General features: G+C 41.6%; 1 protein-coding gene across 2 annotated transcripts in view; it reads right to left on the bottom strand.

Moving 5' to 3' along the window:
• The window catches only part of TTC27 (tetratricopeptide repeat domain 27), a 221,063-nt gene that overhangs the window by 1,557 nt on the left and 194,339 nt on the right, over positions 1-25,167 (bottom strand). The window contains exons 16-19 of one of the 2 annotated variants that reach the window (XM_090045594.1): positions 19,381-19,546; positions 12,229-12,426; positions 5,519-5,630; positions 1,881-1,981 (exon numbers count right to left, since the gene is read on the bottom strand). In XM_090045594.1, the coding sequence (XP_089901720.1) occupies positions 1,881-1,981; positions 5,519-5,630; positions 12,229-12,426; positions 19,381-19,546 (577 nt within the window). The remainder of the gene's footprint in view (positions 1-1,880; positions 1,982-5,518; positions 5,631-12,228; positions 12,427-19,380; positions 19,547-25,167) is intronic. The other variant, XM_090045604.1, reaches the window with a different exon arrangement.

The raw sequence follows: 25,167 nt of genomic DNA, 5'->3' as shown, positions 1-25,167 counted from the left end.
CTCACTACCATTGCCACAATTCTCAGACCATCATCTCTGATCCCATGCGAGTTTGTGTTGCATTGTGGTCACTTCTCTCCGGAAACTGACACACCAGTGGTTAGGCAGAGTACCTACAAATGACAATCACTCTTTTCTCCAAGTCAGAACATGTGCCCTTCATAACACATCTGATGCTGTCCTGTCTGTAAGTCTGAGTCTGTCACAGAAAACTGGGCTTCTGTTAGGGCCTGCTCCTGCTCTCACAGAAATCTAAACTGTTTTGCCATTAAGCTCAATGAAAGCAGGATCAGGCCCTCCTTACTGTGCACAAAGCACTCTTCTGCAAACCAATCAGTTGGGAAAGTAGAAATCTGCAAGTGTTTTAAATGACTGTCACTTTTCTTAGCACCATTTTATATGGTCTCATCTGTTCCACATAGCCAAAATAAATATGTTGTAGCATTTGATGTCAAGACATGAGTGGGTAGATGCCTGCATCTGTCTATAATTAACTCACGAGACAGAAACAAGATGCTAAAATGTCATAAAAATGCTTTGCACCCATATTGTGGTTTCTGACATGAAAGCTTTGCTGTCAACAAATCATGTGAACCACTATGATTCCTACTTTATATACAGGGCAACCCAAGGCAGACAGAGGTTAAATGTTGCACCTAAAACTATATAACATTAATGGCAGAAGTCTCATTAGATTTCAAGATTTATCGAGTCACTGCCTGGTACACAACCTTTAAAACCCTCGAGTTGAGTAGAACCTTCCTTTGCAGCTTAGTCTCACTGAAATAGATGGAACTGAGGGCTGAACATGAATTAGCCAGACAGAGTCTGGCTATGCATGTTCTGTTTGTGATCAAGAGCGATTCTAATCATACATTTCCTGCTTATGATTAAAAGGGAGAGTGTAAATCATTCATTTTAATGACCCAAAGACAGATTTGCTGCCTAAAATTCTGAATGGATGAAAACTAAGTCAGAGTACAAGCATTGTTCTGGAACATACATACACCCACTCCATTAAAATAAGAATTCTTATTTGCTGTAATAAAATGGACACACGTGTAAGAAAAAACATGCTATGGACACCTGGACCAAAGTACTCTGCCAGTGAACAAACAAGCTCCTTTTCAAAAAACAGAAATTTGTTCATTTAACAAGTAAAAAAGTGACTCTTCTGTCAGTCCATGAAGCTTATCTAGGAATCTGACCTATCTAAGCCTGGCCCTTTCAATCGAATGTAGCTAGTTACATTATACTGACTCATTCTTTCACCTGCTACTTTCTTAACCCTGTTTAAGAATACTAACCAACTAGATGGACACAATTTACATTCTCAGGAACTGTACTGATTTGTTCATAACACATACCAATCAGGAAGCTTTAAGAATTCGCTCTTTCTTTAATTATTTTCTCTTTATTTTGGTTTACTTTCTTTCTTTGTGAGGTCTAAATCCAGGGACCAGTCTTAATACTGTTAAATAAAAGTTGTTTGGCTTATTAAAATAAAATTAAACAGGGAAAAAGCCACAAGTACTTACTATGCGAACTAAACAGATCTATGGAAAAACAAGAGGTGCTTCTGGAGTTAAGGTTGAACAGACACATGGCAACACTACTTTTTAAATACGGGGATATTTTTTAAACGAAGCAAAAGACTGGAAAGGCAAAATGAACTGCTAATAGTTCAGGCAAAGTTTGGAGGGTAGGGATAAAAGTCTGGCTTCTAACAGGGACAATTAATGATGAAGAGATGAACAGTCCTCTATAACTTACTGTGATGGATGAGCATTATCTGATTTATAAATAGCTTTCAATTAGGAATCAGCCCCAAGGAGCCATAATAAAAACTTCCCTTTAACCCATTTCTAACCCAGTCTCACCTTTGCTTTGGATGACAAACCACGCAGATTCAGCCGTGCTGAAGAAAGTACCTGCAAAGCTTCTTGATGATTAGATTTGTGTTCACTGCACCGTATTGCCACTAGAAGTCAAAACAAAGATGTTACATCCTGGTGATCATCTTAAACTGAAAAACCAGTAATTCATCCACCCCCTGAATACCTTTATACATATTTTGAACACAGTGTTCCACACAGAGAAAAAAAATATTAAAAATAGGTAAATTTACTTAAGGTCCAACCACACACACCCTTACACAAGGAAATGTCAGATCAAGGTATCCTTCTTTAACACACATCCCACGTCCCTCACAAAACAAGTTCACCACTGTTATTAACAGATCTCACTTCTCTTCAAGTCCTATGCACTTCAAACACAGTACATACATACCACATTCCTTCAAGTTCTGTTTTATAAAACAATATCAATAATGGAACAATTCAGAGAATCGATCAATATCTAACTTATGTATTCTGGCAGCGGTTATGAAATGCCTTACTAGTGAAAGCCTCAGTACATCAGTACATGCTAAGCCAAGTCTGTCTGTATGGGGAAGGGGAAGCAGGGAGCAGAGCTGTATGTTGATGGAGCCAAAGGAGACTGGAATTTTCAAACTGCTGCAAATGCACTTGCAAATGCTTCAAAAAAAGAATTGCTTTAGCTGGGGAGCTTGGGAATGTTTAAACTTTTATCCCTGCCTGCACCCTACGTCGAACTTAGCAGGACTCATAGAGACAAGGAAATTTGGATCACAGGACTCTGCATGGGCTAGATCTGGACCCCCTTCTGGCAGCAGGGTGAGAAGCAGTGCTAGCTGCTCTGTCAGCTCAAGGAGCCATGGGGGTTAATGCAGCCATTGCTTGTCCTGCCCTTGAATTCCCAGTCCCTCAACAAGCACTATGGGGTAGATCTGGCCCATAGGCCATGGCTGCATCTACATGAGTTGCTTATTGTGCAGTAGCTTGTTACTGCTGCACTGTAGCGTTGCCAGGCACTAACTGTGATACGATGCTACTGCGCAGTAGTAACAAGCTACTGTGTAATAAGCATCACTAGGCAACTGTGCCAGGGCGCGACTATGCAGTAAATGCCAGTTACTGCACAGTCATTTAGTACTTGGTTATGCAAGTACTAAATGACTGTGCAGTAACATCTGTGCAGTCAGTGTCTTGTCATGTAGACACAGCCCGTATCTTTGACACCCTCCTTTAGAGGAAATGGAGGAATGAGAGGAAAAAAAAGAATGCGAGAAATGCATGTACCTGTTCAATATTTTCCTATATTTGTATCTTTCTTGTGCCAGATAAAATAGAAAGTGCTTGGTTTTTGGAACCATTAGTCGTGTGCCTGTTTGCTTCTGCTATTATTTATGTCCCTAAGGAAGTGACCGTAAACCACCCACAAGCTGAAGCTCTGGGAAAGTATGTTTAAGCTACTGAAAAGTTTGGTAGAAGGAGGGGTAGCATTGCTGCCCTCCAGTCCAGGCCCAAAATAGCTGAACTGTGAGGTCCCATTTTTGTGAAGGAGTTACAGGCACAGAATACATGCCCAGGAATCACATCAGAGAGGCCAAATTAAAAGATAATGCTGCAAATTACTAAGACCAAGGGCAGCTTAAAGTGCACGCACTGTGTGGTGGGACCTGAATATACAGCAGCCCAGTGAGTGCTCAACTGTGGCAGGCTCTGCCAGGCCTGGGTGACAGTGACTTCAGGCTTCCCTATGGGAAGACACTACACTGCAGACAGTTCACTGTGCAAAGATGTGCAGACATGTGTGTTAATATTACTGATGCTTTTAAAGAATCCTAAGAGATTAGTGTGTCATGATTTGGCTTTGCACAAGTACAGCTGATGCATTCCTATCATACCAAGATCATCTTGGTGCTTTTTAATTTTATTTTGAATTATCAAACCAAACAATTAGCCTCATGTTTAAGTATGACTTACTGGTCTTTAATTTTAATGATCACTACAAGGGCTCTTTTAAAAATAAATGTTTGCTACTCTCCACTACAATAGCTGATTTTAATGAGATTGTTTATTTTCATCAAGACCTGCACCAGCCCCATTCTCCAGTCCCTTCAAAATTCCTAGACATACTGCTAAATCCTTTGTGAACTAAGGGGTGTAGGCGGTAGCTGTGTTGGTCTAAGGATGTAGGCAGACAAGTTTCTTTGGGTGAATCTGATAATCTTTTATTAGACCAACTCAAATAGTTGGAAAAATTCTTCTTTGCAAGCTTTCAAAGGGTATTTATACCTGAAAGCTTGCAAAGAAGAATTTTTCCAACTGAGTTGGTCTAATAAAATATATCAGATTTACCAAAAGAACCTTGTCTGCTAAAAAAATTATCCTACTTTTTAAGTAATTGGAAAAATTCTTCTTAGCGCACAGACCAACTGTAGACGCTTCCTCAGCCTGACAAAGGGTGTTTGTACCCGAAAGCTTGCAACAAATAATTTTTTCAACTATTTTAGTTGGCCTAATAAAAGATATTGGATTTACACTAAGAACCTTGTCTGCCTTCATTAACTAATGCTTCTTAAAGTACTAGCTTGTCTTAAAATCTCTTCTTCTGACATCTTAAGCACTGGCAATACTTTGTTTTTCTTACTTAGAAAGAATCAGTGTACCAGATGAATCTTTCCAAAATCCTTAGAATTGAATTCTGATACGGAGAAGCCACTTGGCTTCTTTGCAATGTCTTTTATCCTCATCAAAAGATGTTTGACCTGTAGCATTTTTATAACTAGGAATGCCAAATCTTTCAGCTATGTTTTGTTCCCCTAGATTTAGAATTATCCAATCCATTCTATCAACACATGGCAGATTGGTTCTTTTCTTTGCATCTGGGTTTGATTTTTCATTCTTGGTTTCTCTCTGAGCCCAAGTCACAGTGATGTTAACTACATTAGTGTCTTTACACTGGTGCCAACAGACTAGCCCTAAAACGCCACCACTATTCCAGTCTGCTGGCTGTGGAGCAAGGAGAGGAGGCATCAAACCTTGAGGACTGGAACAAACTACTTGGAGAACAGCTCATCTGGCACTGAGAGTGCATATGTTTGAAAGAGTATTTTTGCTTATTCCTCCTCCACTCCGTAATCAAGAAAAGAAAGACCAAGGTTCTTGGAGCCCCAGGAATGGGAAGCCAAGCCCAAGGAGCCTACCAGTACACCAAAAGCATGTGCCTATATGAAACTGAGCACAACATCTCAAAGTGCATCCCAAGTCAGCTGACTTTAGTTTTTGGGGGGGTCTAGAAGATCTCCTAAACCCCAACGTAATCTTTTTCTCTTTAGTGATGGGACAAGTTATTTTCTCACAAACTTCCTGATATCTGTACTCTGTACCGCTCAGAGCATTTGCTGGCTTATAGGCTTTAAAAGTCCTCTCCTACCTCAAAGACAGGAACCCTGGCTCACTGCTCCCAGACCCAAAACAGAATGTTTTACAACCAATAACACATATATGTCTCGAATAAAATGGCCACAATAGTTCCAATATGGGGGAGAAGTACAATAGGTAAGGTGAAATATATTTGATTTTGAGCTTATGAAATTTTCTGTACAATCTCTATAAGTAATATAAATAGCTATGTTTAAGACAAAACATACCATGGGCAACTTCTATGGCTCCTTTCACTAACTCCTTAAAGGAAGAGATATCTTTCTCCCAATCAGTTGACTGCATTTCACATTTATGTGCTTTAGTAAGGAACTGCAGTGACTACAAAAGGAAAAAAAAAAACTTCATGTGAAATTATAAAAAAAAATCCTAATTTAGCCATACACATTTCTAAAATTATATTTCTTCCAAAAAGCTGAACTTTGACAAGATGGATATTCTCTGAGCTGGAAGGGTTTCCTTTTCTGCAACTGTGAGCACCAGCTGTAGCACAGATGTTCTTCCCTGATACTGCATCTCAAGTATGACAGGCACATAAAGTAACATGTGTCCAAAGACAATTTTTATTTTTAAAAACCTGTCTAGACTGATGGACATGACCTATGTTTTCCAGGTCATAATAACTGAATGCATATGAAAGAAGGAAAACACTGGTACTTAACATTTTGAAAACAACCCTGTGCCCAAGGAATGAATAATTGAGTACTTCAAGGCTTCTCCCTCTTTCCCCGCAAAATATTAGACCAGAGCACATTTCATAGACTAAGCTATTTGGTTTTGCTTCTGTATTTTCTTCCAAAATTGGACAGCAGACATAGAGAAACATTTTTTTAACAGTAAAGCACAAAAATGTGTGAAAGAGTGGTTTTGTCAGTTACCACCTCTTCAATGCCACTGTTGTGCTTAATAAAATAATGGAACAAATAAAGGGAAAGAAAATAATGAGATAAATATCTTGGGCACTACATAGCAATAAGCATCGAACAGTCTGAGTTTGCAAAAATCAGTCTTGCTGACATATAGGAACAAACATACTGAGATGGAAGAGAATCCAGTGGTATACCACAAGGATCTGGTCTTCATATCTTCTCTAACTATTTAGAGGGAATAATCAGCACATTAATGATATTTATAGATGACACCGGATTGGAAGGAAACTAAGAACACAAGTTAGGACAGAAAAATAATATGAAAGGATGTAGTTGGATTAGATACATGGGCAGAAAAACAATCCCAAATGAAATTCACTTAAGAAACGCAGAAGTTAAGGCATGTGGTGAAATATAATTCAAAACACATCTCAGTGGAAGGAAGAAAACATGAGGTGCAGAAATTAATTACTGCTTCCTACTCTTTGCCCTCCAACAAAGGCTAGAGAGCAGGAAAAAACCTTCAAAGCAAAAATTAAACATATTATGTGGGGACAAAAACCCCTTCTAAAATTACAACTAAGGGGACCATTGTAACAGCCTACCAACATAAAGAGTGTAAATAGTAAAAGGATGAATGTTTAATGTAGTACGTGGATGTAAGGGGTAATACAACATAGGTTAGTTATCAATGGCTCATAAGAAAAAGCCACACCCATAACAGCACAACTTGGTAAATTCCAAAGGCTGCAGTATCGTTCCACATTTGGGGACCACAATTGAGCTGGAACTTATCAGTCACTGGTAGCTGTAGTGCAGATGGGAGCTAGCAGTCAACTTTTCAGGGTCCTGGTCGCCATCTGGGACTGGAAGTCCCACCCCGTAACCCCTGACCTTTGCCCTCAGAAGTACTCCTTTTGGGAAGAGGGTTTCCCATCTTGGAACCAGAAAAAATAAATTATACACTAAAAATCAAACACTGACAATAACATCTTTTAATTTTATTTTTAAAAATATTTTTGTCCTGATTTGTGTATGTTTGCCCAGTGTATATAGAGATGATTGCATAATACCAATGAAGTTTTACTCTTGTATATTATAGGAGGGTGGGGGCATGAGGTTTGTGGGGGGCTGTGTGTATGGGGTATGGGAGAGGGTGGGTGGGTATGTGGAGTTTGTGGGCATGCGTGGGTGTGTGGGGGTGGGTATGGGGTTTGTAGGGGACCTGGGTGTGGGAGGGTGTGGGTGCATGTGTGTGGTGGAGTTTGTGTGCATAGCAGTGAGTGAAACTCTCCCCAGAGGTGCATGCTTTCTAGGCAGTCCAGGCAGCACTAGCTCCTTCTGGTTGCCACCACTGCCCCGCGGTACTAGCAGACCCACACTGCATGACCCTGACCCCAAGCTTGTTCCAGACTCACCTGCCTACGCTCAGCAGCGGCAGCACAGGACAGAAGATGTTGCTCAGCGAGGAGGAAAAGTAGCCTTTCCCCCTCGCTGCTGCTGGAGGTTCCTGCTGCAGCTGCCTGGAGCCCATGCTGGGCTGCACTGCATCCCGTTGCTACCGCCTCTGGGCTGCCTCACAAGGCAGTGGTGGCAGCACACAGCAGATGCAGGGCAGCCTGGTGCAGGTTCTAGGTGGCTGTGCCAGGAAGTGCTGGCAGTGGTGAGGGGAAGGGGCCCTTTCCCCCCATGCTGAGCAACAGGTTCTCTCCCAGGCCACCATTGCTGAGCCTGAAGCAGGCATGAGGGGCATGCCAGGTTGGAGCTGTGCAGCACAGGTCCCCACCAGTATCGCAGGGCTGAAGTCAGCAGTGATGGCAGCTAGAAGGAGCTGCCACCACCTGGGCTGCCTAGAAAGGCAGTCTAACTGCAGAGACGCTCCAGCCTTACTGCATGCCTAGGGGGCAGCAGGATGTGTTACAACCAGGTAAAGACCTACTGAGGGCTGGATCCGGCTTTCAGGCCATATTTTGCCCACCCTTGGTCTAGTCTGAAAAAGGTCAAGTATAAAACTGCCTTCACATGCTTGATTTCAACCGCCTGCTTTCCTAGATTCTGGAACTTGTAGGTGGTTTGACTAGAGGCTGTCAGATAGGAGGGGAGACTTCTGAGCTTGGAGCATTGCTCAAGCATTGCACTTTAAGAGCCTGGTTCTACCTTAGGGAGAAGTTACTGAGCCACACAGACTTTAATTAAGAATGGAAGGGATTCTCAACCTTCTAGTTAGAGGTATAGTGAAGGAAACTGAAAACCGGAGATGAAAATGGGTTGGGGCTGAGTTCTGGAGAGAACGGAGTGAACTGGTGCAAGAGGTTGTTAGTGAATTTGGGATGGGCATGTAAATTTGGAATGTGTGTTAGAGCAGTCCAGGAGTGAATTCATGGTAAAGTTGAAAAGCTAAAATGGAGGGGTACAGGTTGCAACCGGGAGAAAACAGAAGATAAATATCATTAAAAGGAAGAACAGAGATAAATATCATTTTCTCCTTTATTCCCATTTACTTAAAAACATGTCCCAGTTGGTCATTCTGTTAAAAAGAGGCATAAATAATTACTTTTTCTTCCCACTTGGCTATCAACAATATTCTACCCCTTGCAAGACTATGACCAAATACCTGCATATTTCACTTGGCAACACTGAGTTATATTATGACATGCAACCTGACTAACTGTTTGGAGCGTAAACCACTGCCAGAATACAGGGTTACAATTAGTTAAGAAAAACAGGCTGATCCCCCCAAAAATGTTGAAATTCAGATATTCAATCATAGAATCTAGAAGTAGGGTCGGAAGGGACCCTGTCCCTTCAAGTGTGACCCTCCACCTAGCAGGAGAAAAACTGGGCTCAGATGACTCCAGCCAGGTCGGCATCAAGCTTCTTCTTAAAGACCCCTGGGATAGGAGCCAGCACCACTTCCCTTGGAAGTTGGTTCCAGCTCCTATCCGCCCTAACTGTGAAGTAGTTCTTACGGATGTCTAATCTAAACCTACTCTCCAACAACTTGTGGCCGTTATTCCTTGTTATGCCAGGGGGTGCTAGGGGAAACAAGGTCCCTCCCAAACCCTTCTGGTCCCCCCAGTGAGTTTATAGACAGTCACCAGTTCCCCCCTCAGCCTTCTCTTGTGAATACTGTGGAATATTCTGCCATAGGAAGTTGAAAGCTTCACTGTTTGAATTTTTTAAACCTCGATTCAACAAAATACTAGAAGACATACTAAAGAGAACAGCTTGGTTTTGGCAGGTAGAGGAAAGGGATAATCTACTAAGAGAGGTATTTTTCCATCTTGTCTCTAGTGCTATTAAAGCTGCAAATGCTTTGTATTCCCTCACAATTTATTTCTTTGTCATATGACAGTTTTAAAAAAATGCAACCTTCATTTAAGTGCATTGGTGGCCCGGGATAAATTTAGTGGCAGAGTGACCTCTCTTGCAATGCTCTCACTATTTCAATGTCTCACTATTCAAATATTGTGTAATAAAATAAAGAAGCTATGCAGTGGGTGCATCTATACGTGCGCTTTACTGTGGAGCAGACTAGCTCTGTAGTAAAGCATAACAGTCTACACATGTGCTGGTATTAGGGCACAGTAAACTAATTAACTCTGACATAAGATAGTACTGTCAGGGACATGACTATCTTACAGTGCAGTCATTAAGTGTACTTAAACGCATGTGTAGATGGTAACTGCTGGGTGCAAATTGCACCCAGTTAGCCCAGCCAGCTGAGGACCAGGCTCCCAGCTCTTGCCAGCCCCTTTGTTGCCTTGTTGCTCCCTGGAGTCCAGTGCTGATACCCCCAATCCCACCTGCCAGCCCAAGGCTGTTCTGCCCCAGCTCTTTTTCATGCCCCATCTATATGTTAAACCACCTGAGGGAACTCAGTTACAACACAAGTGTACACTAAATAGGCGAGGGCTGATTTGTAGGACAGATTAGATTTTAACCATGTTTCATAACTGTTCTAGTTACAAAACATAGCTGATGTCCTTTCTACTGTACAAATTGAAACCATGTTTTTAACTGGGTTAGAGGAAAACTTTGATGTAAACAAACTACCTGACATTTATAGTATAGACAGAGCCTCAGTTATATTTTGTGCCCGAGTTAGTGTTTGGAGACAGCTTTCAGGATATTGCAGTGTCCTTACTCCTGAATTTTTAATGGGCCAAATAATTTCTATTGTTCAGTAGAAAGAAAAAAGGGACAGTGGGAATCAGAGCATGTCATTCATAGAGGGGTGTGTGAAGAAAACAGAATGAGGAAGGGGCAAATGATCAGAAGTACACCACCAGGGACATGTGACCCACAGGCCCAACAACCTGCATCATACATGTGTCACCAAATATTGAGCAGTCTTACTGACCAACACTGCTGCCCCGGCCAAAACATATAATTCAGAAGCAGATATGGAATGTTGACTTTTATATTTTCAGGTTCAAGAAAGATCTAATAACTCAAATGTATTTTGGTAATGTGCATGTCTGCTTGAATTTGGAAGTTCATTCCAAATGCATAGCATCCCTAAATATCAACAATAAAGTAGTAGTGCCAGTGGGGTAGGGGTTACTTTAGAAATATGGTCATCTTAATTGTGATTTAACAGGGAGGCTATGTGTAGGGGGGAAGGAGGGTTGGAGGCTAAAATAGAAGAAAATATTAGGACAGATATATGTTGGCAGGGGTAGAGAAGGGGGGAAGCTCCCCACCGCTGCGTGTAATTGTGGGGATGCATGGGGGGCATGTGGCCCCAGATTTGTGTGTGGGGTGAGGGCAGACTGCCTGCTGAAGGCTTGGGTGCTGTGCTGGCCTCTTCCCAGCAGGAGGGTGGGGAAGGGGTAAGTGACGTGCTGGGAGAGGGGCTGTGGCCAATTTTGGGGTGGGCTATGGCCACCCCATAGCCTCCCGCTTTGAGCACCGCCACTGCCTGTCCTGCTCTGAGTGCACCTTCAGGACAGCCCCCATGCTGGGAAGAGGCTGGCACAGCCCCTGGCCCTGAGCCTACAGCAGGCAGCCCTCCCTTGCCCTGAGCACAAATCTGGGCAGGGGGGAGGAACATGTCCTCCAAGCCTCCCCCAGGGGTGTGATGTGGCAGTGAGCCACCACCTCTCCCCAGTTGAGCTGCTTGTGGTTCCATCCCACACCCTGCCCCACCCCGGCTGGGCAGTGCCTGTCCCTTCCCCTGCCCCAGCCCCAGCCCCAGCCCCACTCCCTCCCCCTCACCGTGGGGGCCTTGATTTGCCCCCACCTCATGCCCCTTCCCTCCCCCACCTCCTACAGACTTACCAGACAGACATTGCTCTCCCAGCTGGCTGGCTGCATTCCTGTCCACATGCATGCTGTGGCTGTATGCACGCATGCAACATTTATCGGTGACTTTAATTGGCTACACCAACCAAAAAAGCTGATTTCCAATAGTGGCAATTTTTCTTTTATTGGTGCTGATCCGATATGGACCAATATATCGGTGCACCTCTTAGAACTAAAAGCAGGATTTAAATCCAGGTTAAGCAAAATACAGAACACTCTAATTCTGGATGTTATTCAGGAACACCTATTCCTGTGCAACTCCAAAAACAGACCAGTCTTCCAGACTACGAGTCTAGATTTTGAGTGACATATGGCAGCTCAAGTAGGCCACTATTTTTTGAATGCTGTCATTCTCTCTCCAGAACCCAGGCCTACAGTTAAAAAAAATAATCAAAATCTAGCCATTATGGTTGGAAAGAACATATGAATTTGGAGAAACCACCAGATGCTGTCAGATTTTTTTTTAAGAAAGAAGGTTCAAATTTAGATGTACAGAAGTATGCATATATAAAAAACTGAAAGTAAATGGAACATTTTAAATGAATCATCATTTCTCCACCCAACAAAAATATAGATGGGAGATGATTTAAGGGAAAGGAAACAAAGCCCCCATGAACCAAGAGCAACTAAATCAAAATATGAAGGACAAAATAGCAAAATGCATGCTGTGTCTCTATACAGTTATTAGACCACTAGAGGACAAAGGACTCCTCAGAAATGCAGGTGCAGAAGTCCACGTTTACCTTTTCAGTATCTTCAGGATTGTTGCTCTGTCCATTCCCATACAGTCTGGCATAGAGTCTCCAGACTTCCCCATCATTTGTCACTCTTGAAGTCACTCTGCCAAATAGCTCCTGCAACTTTCCCTTCAATCCTGCTGCCCGCTCTCCACTGCGATCGGCCATTCCATCTACCACAGCCCTGGCCAGGATGTGCAATACCTTCAAAAATAGAGGAAACTTTTTCCCATATTCAGGTTAAAAACAACATGTACACAGTCTCTGTAGCATCTGGACTCTGAGGTACGTTATCTAATAATTCTATATCTTTTGAGAACACAAAAGACAGTTGCATAATCTAGCCTTACAAGCATGCAATGATATGGGGTACTAAGTGTGTTATGAGGGAAGTTCACTCATTTAAACCTTACACAGACCCCCTGCAAAGGGACTCTATGGGAGAAGAAGGTGAGCACACGGTCACTCATTCCAACCTTAGTGAGCTATAGAAGAAAGTTTGTGCTTGCCTAGGTAGACTGGTACAAGTGATCCAGGAAACAACAGCAGTGTATGACAGAGAATTTCACACTATTATAAAGAGAACCGGCAGAACTGTCTGTTATTAACATTGGCCAAGATTTCCTAATAGAAGACCCTCTTTTCAGTGGTTTAGAACATTTCCAAATTTTAACAGCCTGGACTGAAATTTTCAATGCAAAGTATGCACTGAATTCTTTTGGAAAGCTCTGGCATCCCAATGCTTTGAAGCAGGGACTTAACATTTAGCAGGGAGCGGCCTGTGTGTCAGACATGTACTTCCCTTGCCCCCCTGTGAAAATCCATCCAAATGTACCCATGTTATAAGGTTTTTAAAAACTCCTGCAGTTTGCACCAGCTCAGTGGAGATTTGTTAAGAGTTTCACAACTAAAATCCCCAGATTCCTTCTGCACTGAGCATGTTCCAAACTCAGATCTGCACTGGACTTTCTTTGCAAGGCAGTTCTGGACACCTAATTAATAGACTGTATCATAATGCATGTAAAGAAAAGGGACAGAGTTAAGGACATGTAAACTTCATTAATTTCTGGTATTTCTGGATTTGTGAATGCTTGACTTTACAACCTTAATAATGGTCTTTAACATTTTTACAGAAATAATCATCATAGGCAATACTTAACAATAAGATGCTGTGTATGAAAATAAATCCATATAATAGAGAACACAAGCTAAATTCTGTATAAGAATTACTCATGACAAACCCAGAAACATAGATGGACAGACATATACTATTATCATACTAAAACAAAAAAGTTTGGATCCTTTAAAATAGAGACGTCTACAAGAGACTTAAATCAGTGTAGGTTATTTTACATTCTGAACTAGTCATAGTAATTGTTGTATAATATTGATTGCTCTAAATACACTCTAATAACAAATTTACTTTAAGCCAGCACATAAATACAATGATACAATGACATGTTTCTAGTACAAATACTTTTTTTCAGTGTTGCAATATAATTACATTATTGAGTCAGAATTGATAACAATCAAATGATTCTCAGCATGGATTTAAAATTCCTTGCTAATAATGTAGTAAATTTAAAATGGGTGTTAATATTACAAAACAAGTATAATCAATTACTATAAAATGCAGGTTCTATCAGAAAAAGGTTGGTGTTTCTTCTTTTATGCCTCAGTGATCGGTCAAGTTTGCTCAGTTTATGACCAAAACTTTTTTTCTAAACCACAAAGGTTTTTTTCTAAAGTCCAAGCTCATACCACAGGTCAAGAATGGAACTAAGAGAATTCACATTAGCTGGGAATCTGTCTCTGAAGGAGGATAAATGCATTAGATGTATGTGAAGCGATTTAGTTTTCAAATAATTTTTTAAAGTGGTGAATCAAACATACAATGTAAACAATTTCTATTGCCAGACATTTTAACAAATGGATGTCCCAAATGAGAATCTTAAATCCTTATGTAGGTAACTAAATAAGATACCTGATTATCAGAAGTGCTGAGCTCCAATCTGCCCCCAGGACCACACACACACACGCACATGTGCACACCTACATACATATACCCAGAAGAGTATGGTCAAACTGAGAAATGTCCAAATTCTCACTTCTTGTTTCCAGCCTTGTAAAACTGTCATTGATAATATTCCAACCTAGGTAGTTTACCAGTCCACAAAAATCTAGGCATGATAACTATGACAATAATGGAAAAAAACTAAAAATATTTTATTTGTCCATTGGGAAAAAATAATTACTTGCCTCAGGCATCCAGGATTTCACAAAGATGCCAAAAAATAACCTAAATATCAAGAGAGCTCAAGCTTTGCCTTTGTTTCCAGCATAATCTATCCCCATGTTTGCCTTCTTCATCACTAAAGACTTAGTCAAAATAAAACTGGCATGAAAGCTGGGACTATAGAATCCATTAAACATTAATGAGATACTGACACTCCTTGGTCATGCTGTATTGTTAAAAATATATTAGTTAAAATTGCCGGTTCACTGCATCTAAATACCAAAAGAAGGCTGGCAACCAATTCACTGGCTTTTCCATCATTAGACCACAACTGTAAATTGTTAAACTTTCATTTAAATCTCCTCTGAGGGAAGTTAAATGGCCATATGCCCTAAAACACTACTACATTCAACAGATGTTAGATTATACAGGAACCTGTGAAAACAACAGCTTTTATTTTCCTGTCTTTTAAAACAATCTATAGATTATACTAAGCATTTGTGTGTTTAATACCACTATACCTATATCCCTCTTTCTGTGACCCATTTTATTTAACAAGTACAACATGCATAATGAAAAAAGAAAAACAACCATACACATTTTGACACATTTTATAATTATGAAATGAGATTCATGTGCTCTACAACAGTTCCTTTCACATAAAAAATTAACTACTCAAAACATTAAAAAAGTCCACTGGTAATAATCAGAAATGACAAAGCCCCAGGGAGGAAAGGACCTTCAGATAACAGGTTTCACATGAGAAGTTATCATTTACTAAGGCTGTTTCCTATAAATATATTCACTGCAAATACTTTCCCATTAAAGCTGAAAATCAGCTAAGTGACTATTATAGCACCAGGTGCCTCTGACAAGTATTAATTCCCACCTCCCCAAACTCAAATTCCCTTTGGAAAGTGCCCTTATAAATCTGAGCACAAAGAGCTTTTGCTACTGCTTCCCATTATGAAAGGATATAGAAGTATGAGCCAGAGAAATAAGGATAATATGTAAAGCATAAGAGCAAGAGAAAACCTTTCTGTTACATTGTTTCTGTTGTGGTATTCTGCCTTCACATTAATCCCTACTTTGTATTCACATTCATAGAGACCAGTACCTAGGCTTACTTCTGAAAGTAATATAGCAAATTTCTAGCCCCTTCCCCCACCAGAGCATTTGCTGCCTATTATCCTCAACATGTTAACTTTACAAATAAGCACTGACTGCTTGGCTCTAGCAAGCTGCATTTTGAAAAGTCATTTGATTAGCAGTTTTACAAAACCCTCTGCCAACACTTGCCCCCATACATAGAGGTTAAACTGACAATTACACCCACTGAGAATCTACCCCCCAGATCTTTTACTGTGAACTGTAAATAATTTACATCAGTGTGGGAGTCTTAACAACTAGCCTTTTGCTACAGATAATTCAACACAGTAAGGTTAATTTAAGGTAAATACCACATGAAGTAAAGGAAAACATAGAAATAATACTCTTGATGAAATACTTTATAAGGAAGAATTGCAATGTTTTTTAAGGGTCACCACTGGAAAAAAGTTAAGAATACCACAAATACAAAAAATCAGAGTTTTTTAACACTGCTTGATTTACAACGAACATTTATTCTACCTTTATCATCACAGACACCTTAATGCAGTGCTTCTAAAAAGCTGACAGATTCTCTCTGTCATTTACGTTCTTCCTGTCTACTGTAATATATAGATGCCAAGATTAAGAAGCCTAGGAACTGATGACCTTTTACTCATAGAGGAGTTAGTATCTGGGTAGCTGTGATAAGAGTCCACAATCTGTCTCACCGATTTGCTCCAATCATTACTTTCCAATTAACATGCTAAAATCTGGCTATATCCATTGAAATATGGCCATATCACAAAGCTTAGACAATGTGCAGGTATAGAGAAGGAGGGCTACTTCTTTTTTTCTTTTAAACACATGAATGGCAGTTTGTTTACTTTAAAATAATACATCCTTTTAATAATTATACTGTGAAAACTCCAAATTGTCATCTTAAATGTTACCCCATGCAAATTTTAAATGTTACCATGGCACTTAGATTAATCCAGAGTCCCCCGTGGTTCAGCGACAGACTCCCTGTCTACTGCACAGGGGACCAGGGTTCTGTTTCCAGATGCTTATACAGCTACAGCCATGGAGGCACCAAATGTCTGGACTCAGCTGGGTCTTTAGATTCTGTCTCAATGGCCTAAAGGGAGATGGAAGGTCTGGGCAGCCATAGGTATTGAAGGTCCGGGTGACCTCTCGTGCATACACCATGATCCAGAAGGATCAATGGTAGATTAATCCACAAATGTCCCCCTTCCACTCCCCCAGATAATTTTCATTTCATACACTGACAAGCTTGTTACTATTTTGCCTCTCGAATTGTACCTGCAGCAGGTGTGTGTGTGTACAGAATCTTAAAATATCCTACACCAGAATTTCTGCTGTTGGAAGGGCTATGAAATAATTATGGAGAACAACTAGGAAGTGTAATTTCTCACAACTGCATTTTGTGTGTACAGGTCTGAAGCAAAGAAGCCATGAGCTAATGTACAAAGAAAAAACATACTAGATTCAGTTATAGTCTCATTTTACAGAGTTGAAACTGTTTACATAAAAATATGACTGACAACTATACTGCAATAAAACTAAGAATCTGGTCTAAACTTACTGAACCACAGTTTTTCCTAAATTGAATAAGCAACTAATAAGTCAGCACAATCAGTTCTGTACCAGAGGACCCTACAAAAAGCAAGTAGAAAAAAAGCAGCACACACTAGACTGTAGGTGAGTGCTCTGTAAAATTTTTCCAAGCTTTTTAGTTTTCTCAATTCATTTTTTAACTAAGAAAGTATTCTGTTCCATTTTATAAAATTATTAATATGAATTCTTCTGAAATTCTAAAGAAGAGTTTGGGCTTGTTCCTGAAGGATTTTCATGAGAATCCTTCTATCTGTATATTTGCTGTATCAGAAAAAGATGAAAGGACTTGGAAACTATTTCTTAAGTTGGACTATATAACGACATCTGTACTGGAACATCAGAAGCAAACTTAACGTCTATAGACTCCCAAAGACTCCTAAAATTTATACAGGAAATATATATATTAGAGAGCGAGAGAGAAAGAGAATACACTAAAACGGATAAAGAACACTAAAACAGGATTGTGCAGTTGTGCAACTGGCAGCTTGTAGGTGGCTGAGTTGTTGCCCATGAGCTCCCACCTGGGCTCTGCTCCCTCCTCACTCCAGCTGAAACAGCAGCCAGTCTCTGGGCTGTTTCCCCAGCTCATTTGGATTCTGCTTTCTGCACCCACACCTGGGGACAGATGCTGCCAAGCATGGCACAGGGAGCTGAAGGTGAGCTTGGGGCTGTGTGGTGCAGTGGTGGTGGTTGTGCCTATGTGAGAACACTGTGGAGCAGGGTCATGGGGGCACAGGCTGTGGTGCAGCAGAGGGCAGAATGCAGTGTGCCAAGGGGTGGGATGCAGGCATACAGTACAATGAAGGGGTGTCTGCATGGCAGGTGGCCCCTGGCTGCTTAGAAGCTGAACAGCACTACTCTTAAATAACCATGCACCACACCTATGAGCTTGTAAAATGACACATCAGAATGGGCACATTTGTTCACGTTACGTGAATGCAGGAAATTCTAGCCCTTGTAGACGATCAGCTTGACCTGAGCAATATTAAAAATCAGTATGAGTTATGTTGTGTAACTAGACTATTGTTTAAATCAACAATTTAGAAGGGCACTTCCTAAACAAAGTCTACAGTATATCCTCATGAATAAACATGGTCTCTGCAGAATGCCAGCAGCACAGCTACCAACAAACTAATTCTCACCACATGGAAAACTACCATCTTCTTTTGAATGTAAGATATTGATGAATTTAAGGAGCCTCCAAATTTTTTCTCTCTCAATTTAAAAAAATAAAATCACCAAACAGACACGTGGGAGGATACACGCATTATAGTGAATATATGAGCTTTTTTAAGAACCTGAAATTTAAGAGTTTTTAAAGAAGAAATACTTGGTTTTAAAAATGTATAAGTTTTGAAAGAATACAATATACCTGTTGCAGATATTGATCAGTTTTGAACTGTACACAATTGCTAGAAGAACTTTTCAGGTTTAGGTATCTCAAATTTGATTGATTTTATTTGTATCAAGCACCACGCTGACTTGTGTGTGGTTGTTTTATTACTCATATTAGTAGCTTTATTACTATGACAGATGACTCATGTACTCTTAAAAAAAGTAAATTGCCAATGAAAAAATTGAATATGCTTTTTAACTATCACAGTACAGTGACCCTTTAATTATATGATCATCAAATAAAACTTTCCCAGGCTCACAGTATGCATTTAACCCACAGAAACTAACAAGCTTTCATTCACTACCCTGAAAAGTGCATATGGTTCTTGTTTTATTTTTTCACAGTTCTGGATTATGTAGATTTAATACTGTGATTATGTGTGGTTCAGTCATGAAATTTAGTTCAAGTGCAAAGGCCAGTTTGTGCAAGATGTACATTCTTAAACAACTAGGGAAAATGTTTTCCTGACTATAGTTATAAGATCTAAAATCATTTACATTAATGCCAACAGGGATTTAAGCATGTGAAAAGAGGGGAAATGTTTACTTTTAGGATCAGCCTGACCAGCAGAGTTTCAACTTATTCTTCTCCAAAGCTTGAAGACAGACACTGGGATCAGGATTGGTCTTGTTTGCTTTACATTATTTCTTCTTATAGTTAAAGTCTCATAGTTTGCTCAGACAGCTTTGAGTGTCAAGTTTGCTACTGGTACTGAGATGGTTTTGAAAAATGTATTTCATTGTCATGGAAAAAATGAACATACAGGAAAAATGTAAACGGCACAAAAAGAACTCTGTCCCACCTGCACATCTTTGTATTTTTCTTGTAAATCCATAAGCCGGTGATAGGCCTTGATTGCCTCTGAAAACTCTCCAATGTCTGTACAAGTGAGAAGGTAGTTCTCCCAAATCTGCCAGTGCTCATAGTTACACTTGAGAGCTTCTTGGAGGGTTCGAAATGCTTTGATTCTGATTAAGAACAGAAAACAAAAGGTTATGCATATAAAATTTTATATATTTTAAAGCATTTTGTATAGTCCAAAAGGCTGCCTAATTCAATGCCATGTTTAGAAAACAGGTGAATGTTCAGGTTTATTGTCCACAATCTACATAAAAGACTGAGCATTCCTTTCTTTCATACTCATCCTTCACATCACTAATGGTCTACTGACTTGCTTGTTGAAAGGCTGAAAGGTCAAGAAACCATGCCATGAAGAATGAATAATTTTGCAGAACCTATTTATTACCGCTTTGAAAATACATTGCCTTGGCTGTAATATTCAATACCCACAAAACCCCCTCCCTTTTCCTTTACTATTCCCCTTAAAGATTACTGACAAGGAAAAACTACAAAATTTACAAAAAGTTGTCTGCAGACACATGATCAAAGCATTGTTTTGAACACTGAGCAAAAATATAAAATTGTTACTAACCAACATTGAAAAACAGAGCTCTGGCCCTTTCTAACCTACAACAGTCAATAACTTGCAATATAATAAGTAAACAGATCTTTACTTTGGAGAAAATTGTTATATAGGGAACTAGAAAGTTTATTTAATACTAAATCTCTTCAGTAAAATGTAGGTAAAATTACAAGCTGTCATTGTTATTGGCTGGTAATTCTTTTTTTAACATGATGCATAGTCTCCACTGGTATTTTCAAATACGTGTCAGCGATTTAATCACATATATTTGGGATATTTGTATTGAATTCACTGTCAGGATTGAAGATATCTACTAACAAATTATGATAATAAAATCAAATTCTCACTTAACTGAAAAGCAGAAAAAATAAAAGGCTTTTCTTTGTTGCATTATTATAGCAGGAACAAATGCAATAATTATGACTCACTTCACTGCACAAAGAAAACTTGCATTATAGCATCTGAAGTTCTCAGAGAGACTTTTACCCATATGGATCCCACTGCCCAGTGGAGGCTTCATGTGCCCCTTGCACATTTCATGCAACCCTTCTCTAAAGGCATAAATAGTACAGCCTCCTGATCACCACTTAATTCCTTCACCAATGCCAATATCCAGAAGAATGTTATACCATACTGGAAGAAACATGGGTGGTGGGATACACACACACAAAGGCATCTCCAAAGATTCCAGCTGCTGAATGGAGCATCTGAAATTTCTCTTTGAACATCTGTCTGCATGGATCCTACTGCAAGTAACTGACTTGTAATTATCTCTCAAGTTAGACAACTCTAACAGACTGGATATCCTACCTAAAAGTCAGTTCCCTTACAGGTTTTTAAAGACTTTTCCCAATGCATGCCATAGATGTTGAGACTTGGTGGCCTGCGCCTAAACCAGAGGAAAAGAAGAAACGTATTCAAATATCTTATTTTAAACCAAAGCCCGTTTGATAGTCTTTGGGTGATTACCTTTAGATGTAGTGCCAAAAGCTACAGGAAACCTGAGCTTTTCCAAAGTGCTTTGTTTGAGAGACCCAGAGTGACAGGACATCAAGAGCATGAAGAGTCAGAAAAAAATACAGGCAAATATAAAAATTAGGCTGAATGAAAATGAACAACTGTTAATAAAAAAAATGGCTGTGGTGTAAGCATTACTAGCTTCTTGTGGAAAAATATGTAAGGAGACTGTGTCATCAAAGCTTCTTATTTATACACTCTACCCAGCTAACTGCTAGTGACAAACTGCTGTCCTTATAGGAAAACTATAAAGGTTCAAAAGGGTCCATTAAAGACACATTAGCATCTAAAGCAGGAAAGATGTCACTAAGGAAAACAAAGGAACCACTCTTTTAAGCCTTGAAAATGGTTTGACTGAGGAAAAAAGCCTGAATAACCACCAAACTAAAACTGGAACATAAACCAGTTGCCAAATGCAACTTAATATAGCTGAGTGACAGAGCAGAATTTTTGGATAACAAGTAATCACAAACAGCTGAGAGAGAAAAGTCGTCTAATTGGGTGTGTGTCTGTCCAGAGTGTTGAAAAACACCTTCACTCAGCCATATGAATCTGTCTCATTTTCCTATGAATCCTTTAAGACATCATTAGAAACCAACAAGCAGGTCTTGTCAAGCAAAGTCAATTGGCCTACACTAATTGTAGGCACAGGTATAGAGAAATATGAAGATGGTTTCTAAATCCATGATGAGGACATGTTAAAAAATGAATTAGATTTAAAAAAACTAACAAAATTGATAAGCCCAAGCAAAGGCTATTGATATCACCTAAGTCTTGTCCCAAGAACTCCCAATATGTGGGAGATGCCCAATAGTTGTGAATTCCTGGCAAGTGAAGGACCTGACAAATTGACACATTGATGAATACACCATTTTTACAAGAAAATTGCTTTCTGACACAGAAGGAAAAAGTTTGTACCTCCTGCCTGTTTATAAAACATATCACAGTTTATCTGTCAGAATCTGCCTAAAAAAACACATTTCAGAAGGTAGATGGATAGTTCTTAACTCTTAACACACTTACATAACAAGTGTGATTTCCCTTGGAGCACACGGTGGTCCACACATGTTCTAAATAAGCTTCCCAATCCTTGCATGGCTATGTCTGTTACAATAGGAAAGGAAGATGAAAGACTTCCACAGTGCACCTGAAGGGAATCTGTTCACCAACACAGGGATGTCAGCTCCACAAGAGGGATATCTAACTGGAAGCTCTCGGCCACTGGTGCTCTACCAACCTGGCCCTGTGGGCCAGATGAGTGGTATGGGGTGAATACACAGGTCAGACTGGGAAGTTTAGTGGTGGGAGAGCAGTGACAATATTAATTGCCACTATTCTCCTGCTGCCTAATTTTCAGACCTCTGGGAAGCCCCATGTTGAGCACCACAGCTCTACTATGTCTGATTAGGCAACAAACTGATCCTAATTGCTCCCGAATGGGGCAACAGTAAATTCTCACATATGCTGCCCTGAAATCCAGTAGCTGAAATAGAGATCTTTGGCTAGGAGCAGAGACCTGAAAAGATGCAAGTTATTGTGCAAATTCTCCCCTGAGGATTTAAGATGAAGGCAGAACTGAGTCAAACCTTGACTTCATAAATTCTGCTGGTTGTTTGTAGGTAAGTGGAGCTTTCTAAACTGATCCTGAGATCCAGGCTGACAAGGATTTGGATGACCTTTTTGAATGTCAAGAATGAGATCCTATTATTATCTGGTTATTGAGAACAGAAATGAACGTCTAGTCTCTGGACAAACTGCTACCGCTGAAAGACATTTAAGTGCCATTTGGGATCCTGACACACTGAATGTCAGAATTCGGAACTGGCAGCAACGACTCCTGACACAACGTGCAAACATTTCTGTAAGCAGTGTGAATTGCTACATAGACGTAAGCGTCCTTCAGGTTCTTGATAACTGGTACTCATAGGACCTAGGAACAAATTTATGCATTGCAGCAGGGCTGTCCAACTGGTCACCCATAAGAGATTAATGTGCAGCCCCCAGCTCCTATACAGCTTCTGCTCCTATTACTCCAACTGCTGCTCCAGTCAGGGACTCGAGGATCCTCCTTCCACCTTCAGCTTTCACTTCCTGTTCCTACCCCAGGGGGCGGGACAGGGCAGGGCAGCGGAGCCCAGCCCATGGTGCCAGGGTAGCCTGCAGCATGGTGCAGCGAGGGAGCTGAGGTGGCTGCTTGTCTGCCTGGTGGGAAGGAGGGCCCACCTGCATGCGTAGCAGGTGGGGGAGATGCAGCCCATGGGCTCATGGCCTGCACTGGTGCAGGCCCTGGGGGCTGTGGCCTGTAAGATGCAGCCCCCACCTGCTTAGAAGTTGGTTAACCCTGAACTAGTGTTATTATCCAAACCTTGTCATAATAAATTAATTTGCTGAAATGTCCAAAACCTAGAAGGGGGTGCTTCTCTTTTGGAATCAGAAAGTAGTAAGAAGAGAAGCTTAAGCCCCAGACCTCTGGGCAAAGTACAGACAGCCAAAAAACCCGAAGCTGAATCAATTCAATCTTTCCGGGTTTCTGTAAACTGCCTAGATTGAGCAGATAAGACAATGAACTGAGGTGTACGTTTCAAACCTGAAAGCAGCCAGACCCCTGCAGTGGCCCATGCCAGGAGCCAGACACCACTGGAGCATGCCTCCCAGCCACTGCGGAGAGCCAGGAGATGTGTGATTCCCCCAGCCATACCCCCTTCAGCCTTCAGCCAGCTGAGAAAAGGGTGTGGGGGGAACCCCCCACACCAGACCCCAGGCGGGGTCTCTCTAGCATCAGGAAAGCCCCCAGTAGGATGTCTCCCTCTCTCCCCCTGTACTGAAGCTGGTCCCCCTAGCCACATCCCCTCCTCAGTCTGGGGTCTCCCCGGTGGGGGGGGGAAGTGGGAAGTCCCCAGTGGGGTGTTTCTCATTCCCTGGAGATGAGCCAGTCACCTAGCCACACTCCCTGCTTGGCAGATGGTCTGGCTGAGGAGGGAGTGGGGGCCAGGAAAACAGACTCCACTGTGGGCTTCCCCTTCCCCCCAGCCAGGCACTGCCCAGCTGGAGGTCCAGAGCCAGGTGTGGGGGAATGGTCCTTTTCCCCCCCTCACTCCTTCAGCTGGCCGACACACACACACACACAAAACCAGGTGATCACCCTGGCTCCCAGCTGTGGGGAAGCCTGCAGTGGGGGTCCCACTTCTCCTACCTGAGCCAGAATGATCACCTGGCCATGCCCCCACCCCGACTGGCAGGATGACTGAGGAGGAAGTGCTGCCTCTCCCCCAGCTACAGAGCTCCATCTGAGCTGTGCCCAGCACAGAAGAGGGAGCCTGCAGTGGGGGCTTTACTCCCCCTGCCTCAAGCTGGGAGCTGGGCTGATCCCCCGGCTGAGGAGGGGCCGGGAGAATCCCGCTGGAGCAGAGAGCACAGCCCAGGGCTGCACAATATCCTAAGATACTGGAGGACTGTTAGTTAAGTTGAATTGGGAGGGGATCTGTGACAGAAGTTCCATAAACCGGTTTGACCTAAATCAGTTAAATCTGATACTACATCTATCTAGGTTTATCTTAAACAACTTTCTGCCATTTTGAAAGTGGCTTAGGTGCACTATTCTATTACAGGTATAACCTGGTTCCTGATCACTTAAATTGGTTTATATGTACTTTCTGTCCCTAGCCCTGGAAGTACCATCCTTAATTTCATGCTCAAACTGGTTTAATCCTCAAAACGGTTAATTCGTGTCCCAGCTTCAGTGCGAGATGTGCGGGTGTAAGCCTGCTGCGCCCCAGTGAGCTTAGGGGCCCTAGGACCCCAGACAAGCCCCAGCCTGCCCGCATGTAAGCAGGGGCCTGTGGAGGGAGGGACCTAGTCAGCTGGGGGCGGGCTGAGTGGGCCGAGGAGGGTTACGCCCCGCCCTGGCTCCTACTTGGCCCAGCCCCCCAGGGAGCAATGCGACCCAGCTGCCAGTGCGTGAGCCAGGTTTGGGGGGTTACCCAACTGTTCCTTCCTTCAGCGGAGGGGAGGGACCCCTCTTAGCCTCCCAAGAACAGCGAGGCTCCAGCCGGCACTTCTCCACATGCGCACAGTTTAAAAAGGGCCTGGCAACAGCAGAAGCCTCATTCATGTCTCGGCTCTGGTGCGAGATGCTTGGGTGTAAGCCCA

The sequence above is a fragment of the Crocodylus siamensis genome, chromosome 1, assembly GCF_052110815.1.
Source record: "Crocodylus siamensis isolate JL-2025a chromosome 1, ASM5211081v1, whole genome shotgun sequence".
Classification (NCBI taxonomy): Eukaryota; Metazoa; Chordata; order Crocodylia; family Crocodylidae; genus Crocodylus; species Crocodylus siamensis.
Note: the sequence above shows the minus strand (reverse complement) of the source record. Positions and strands in the feature narration are given on the sequence as shown.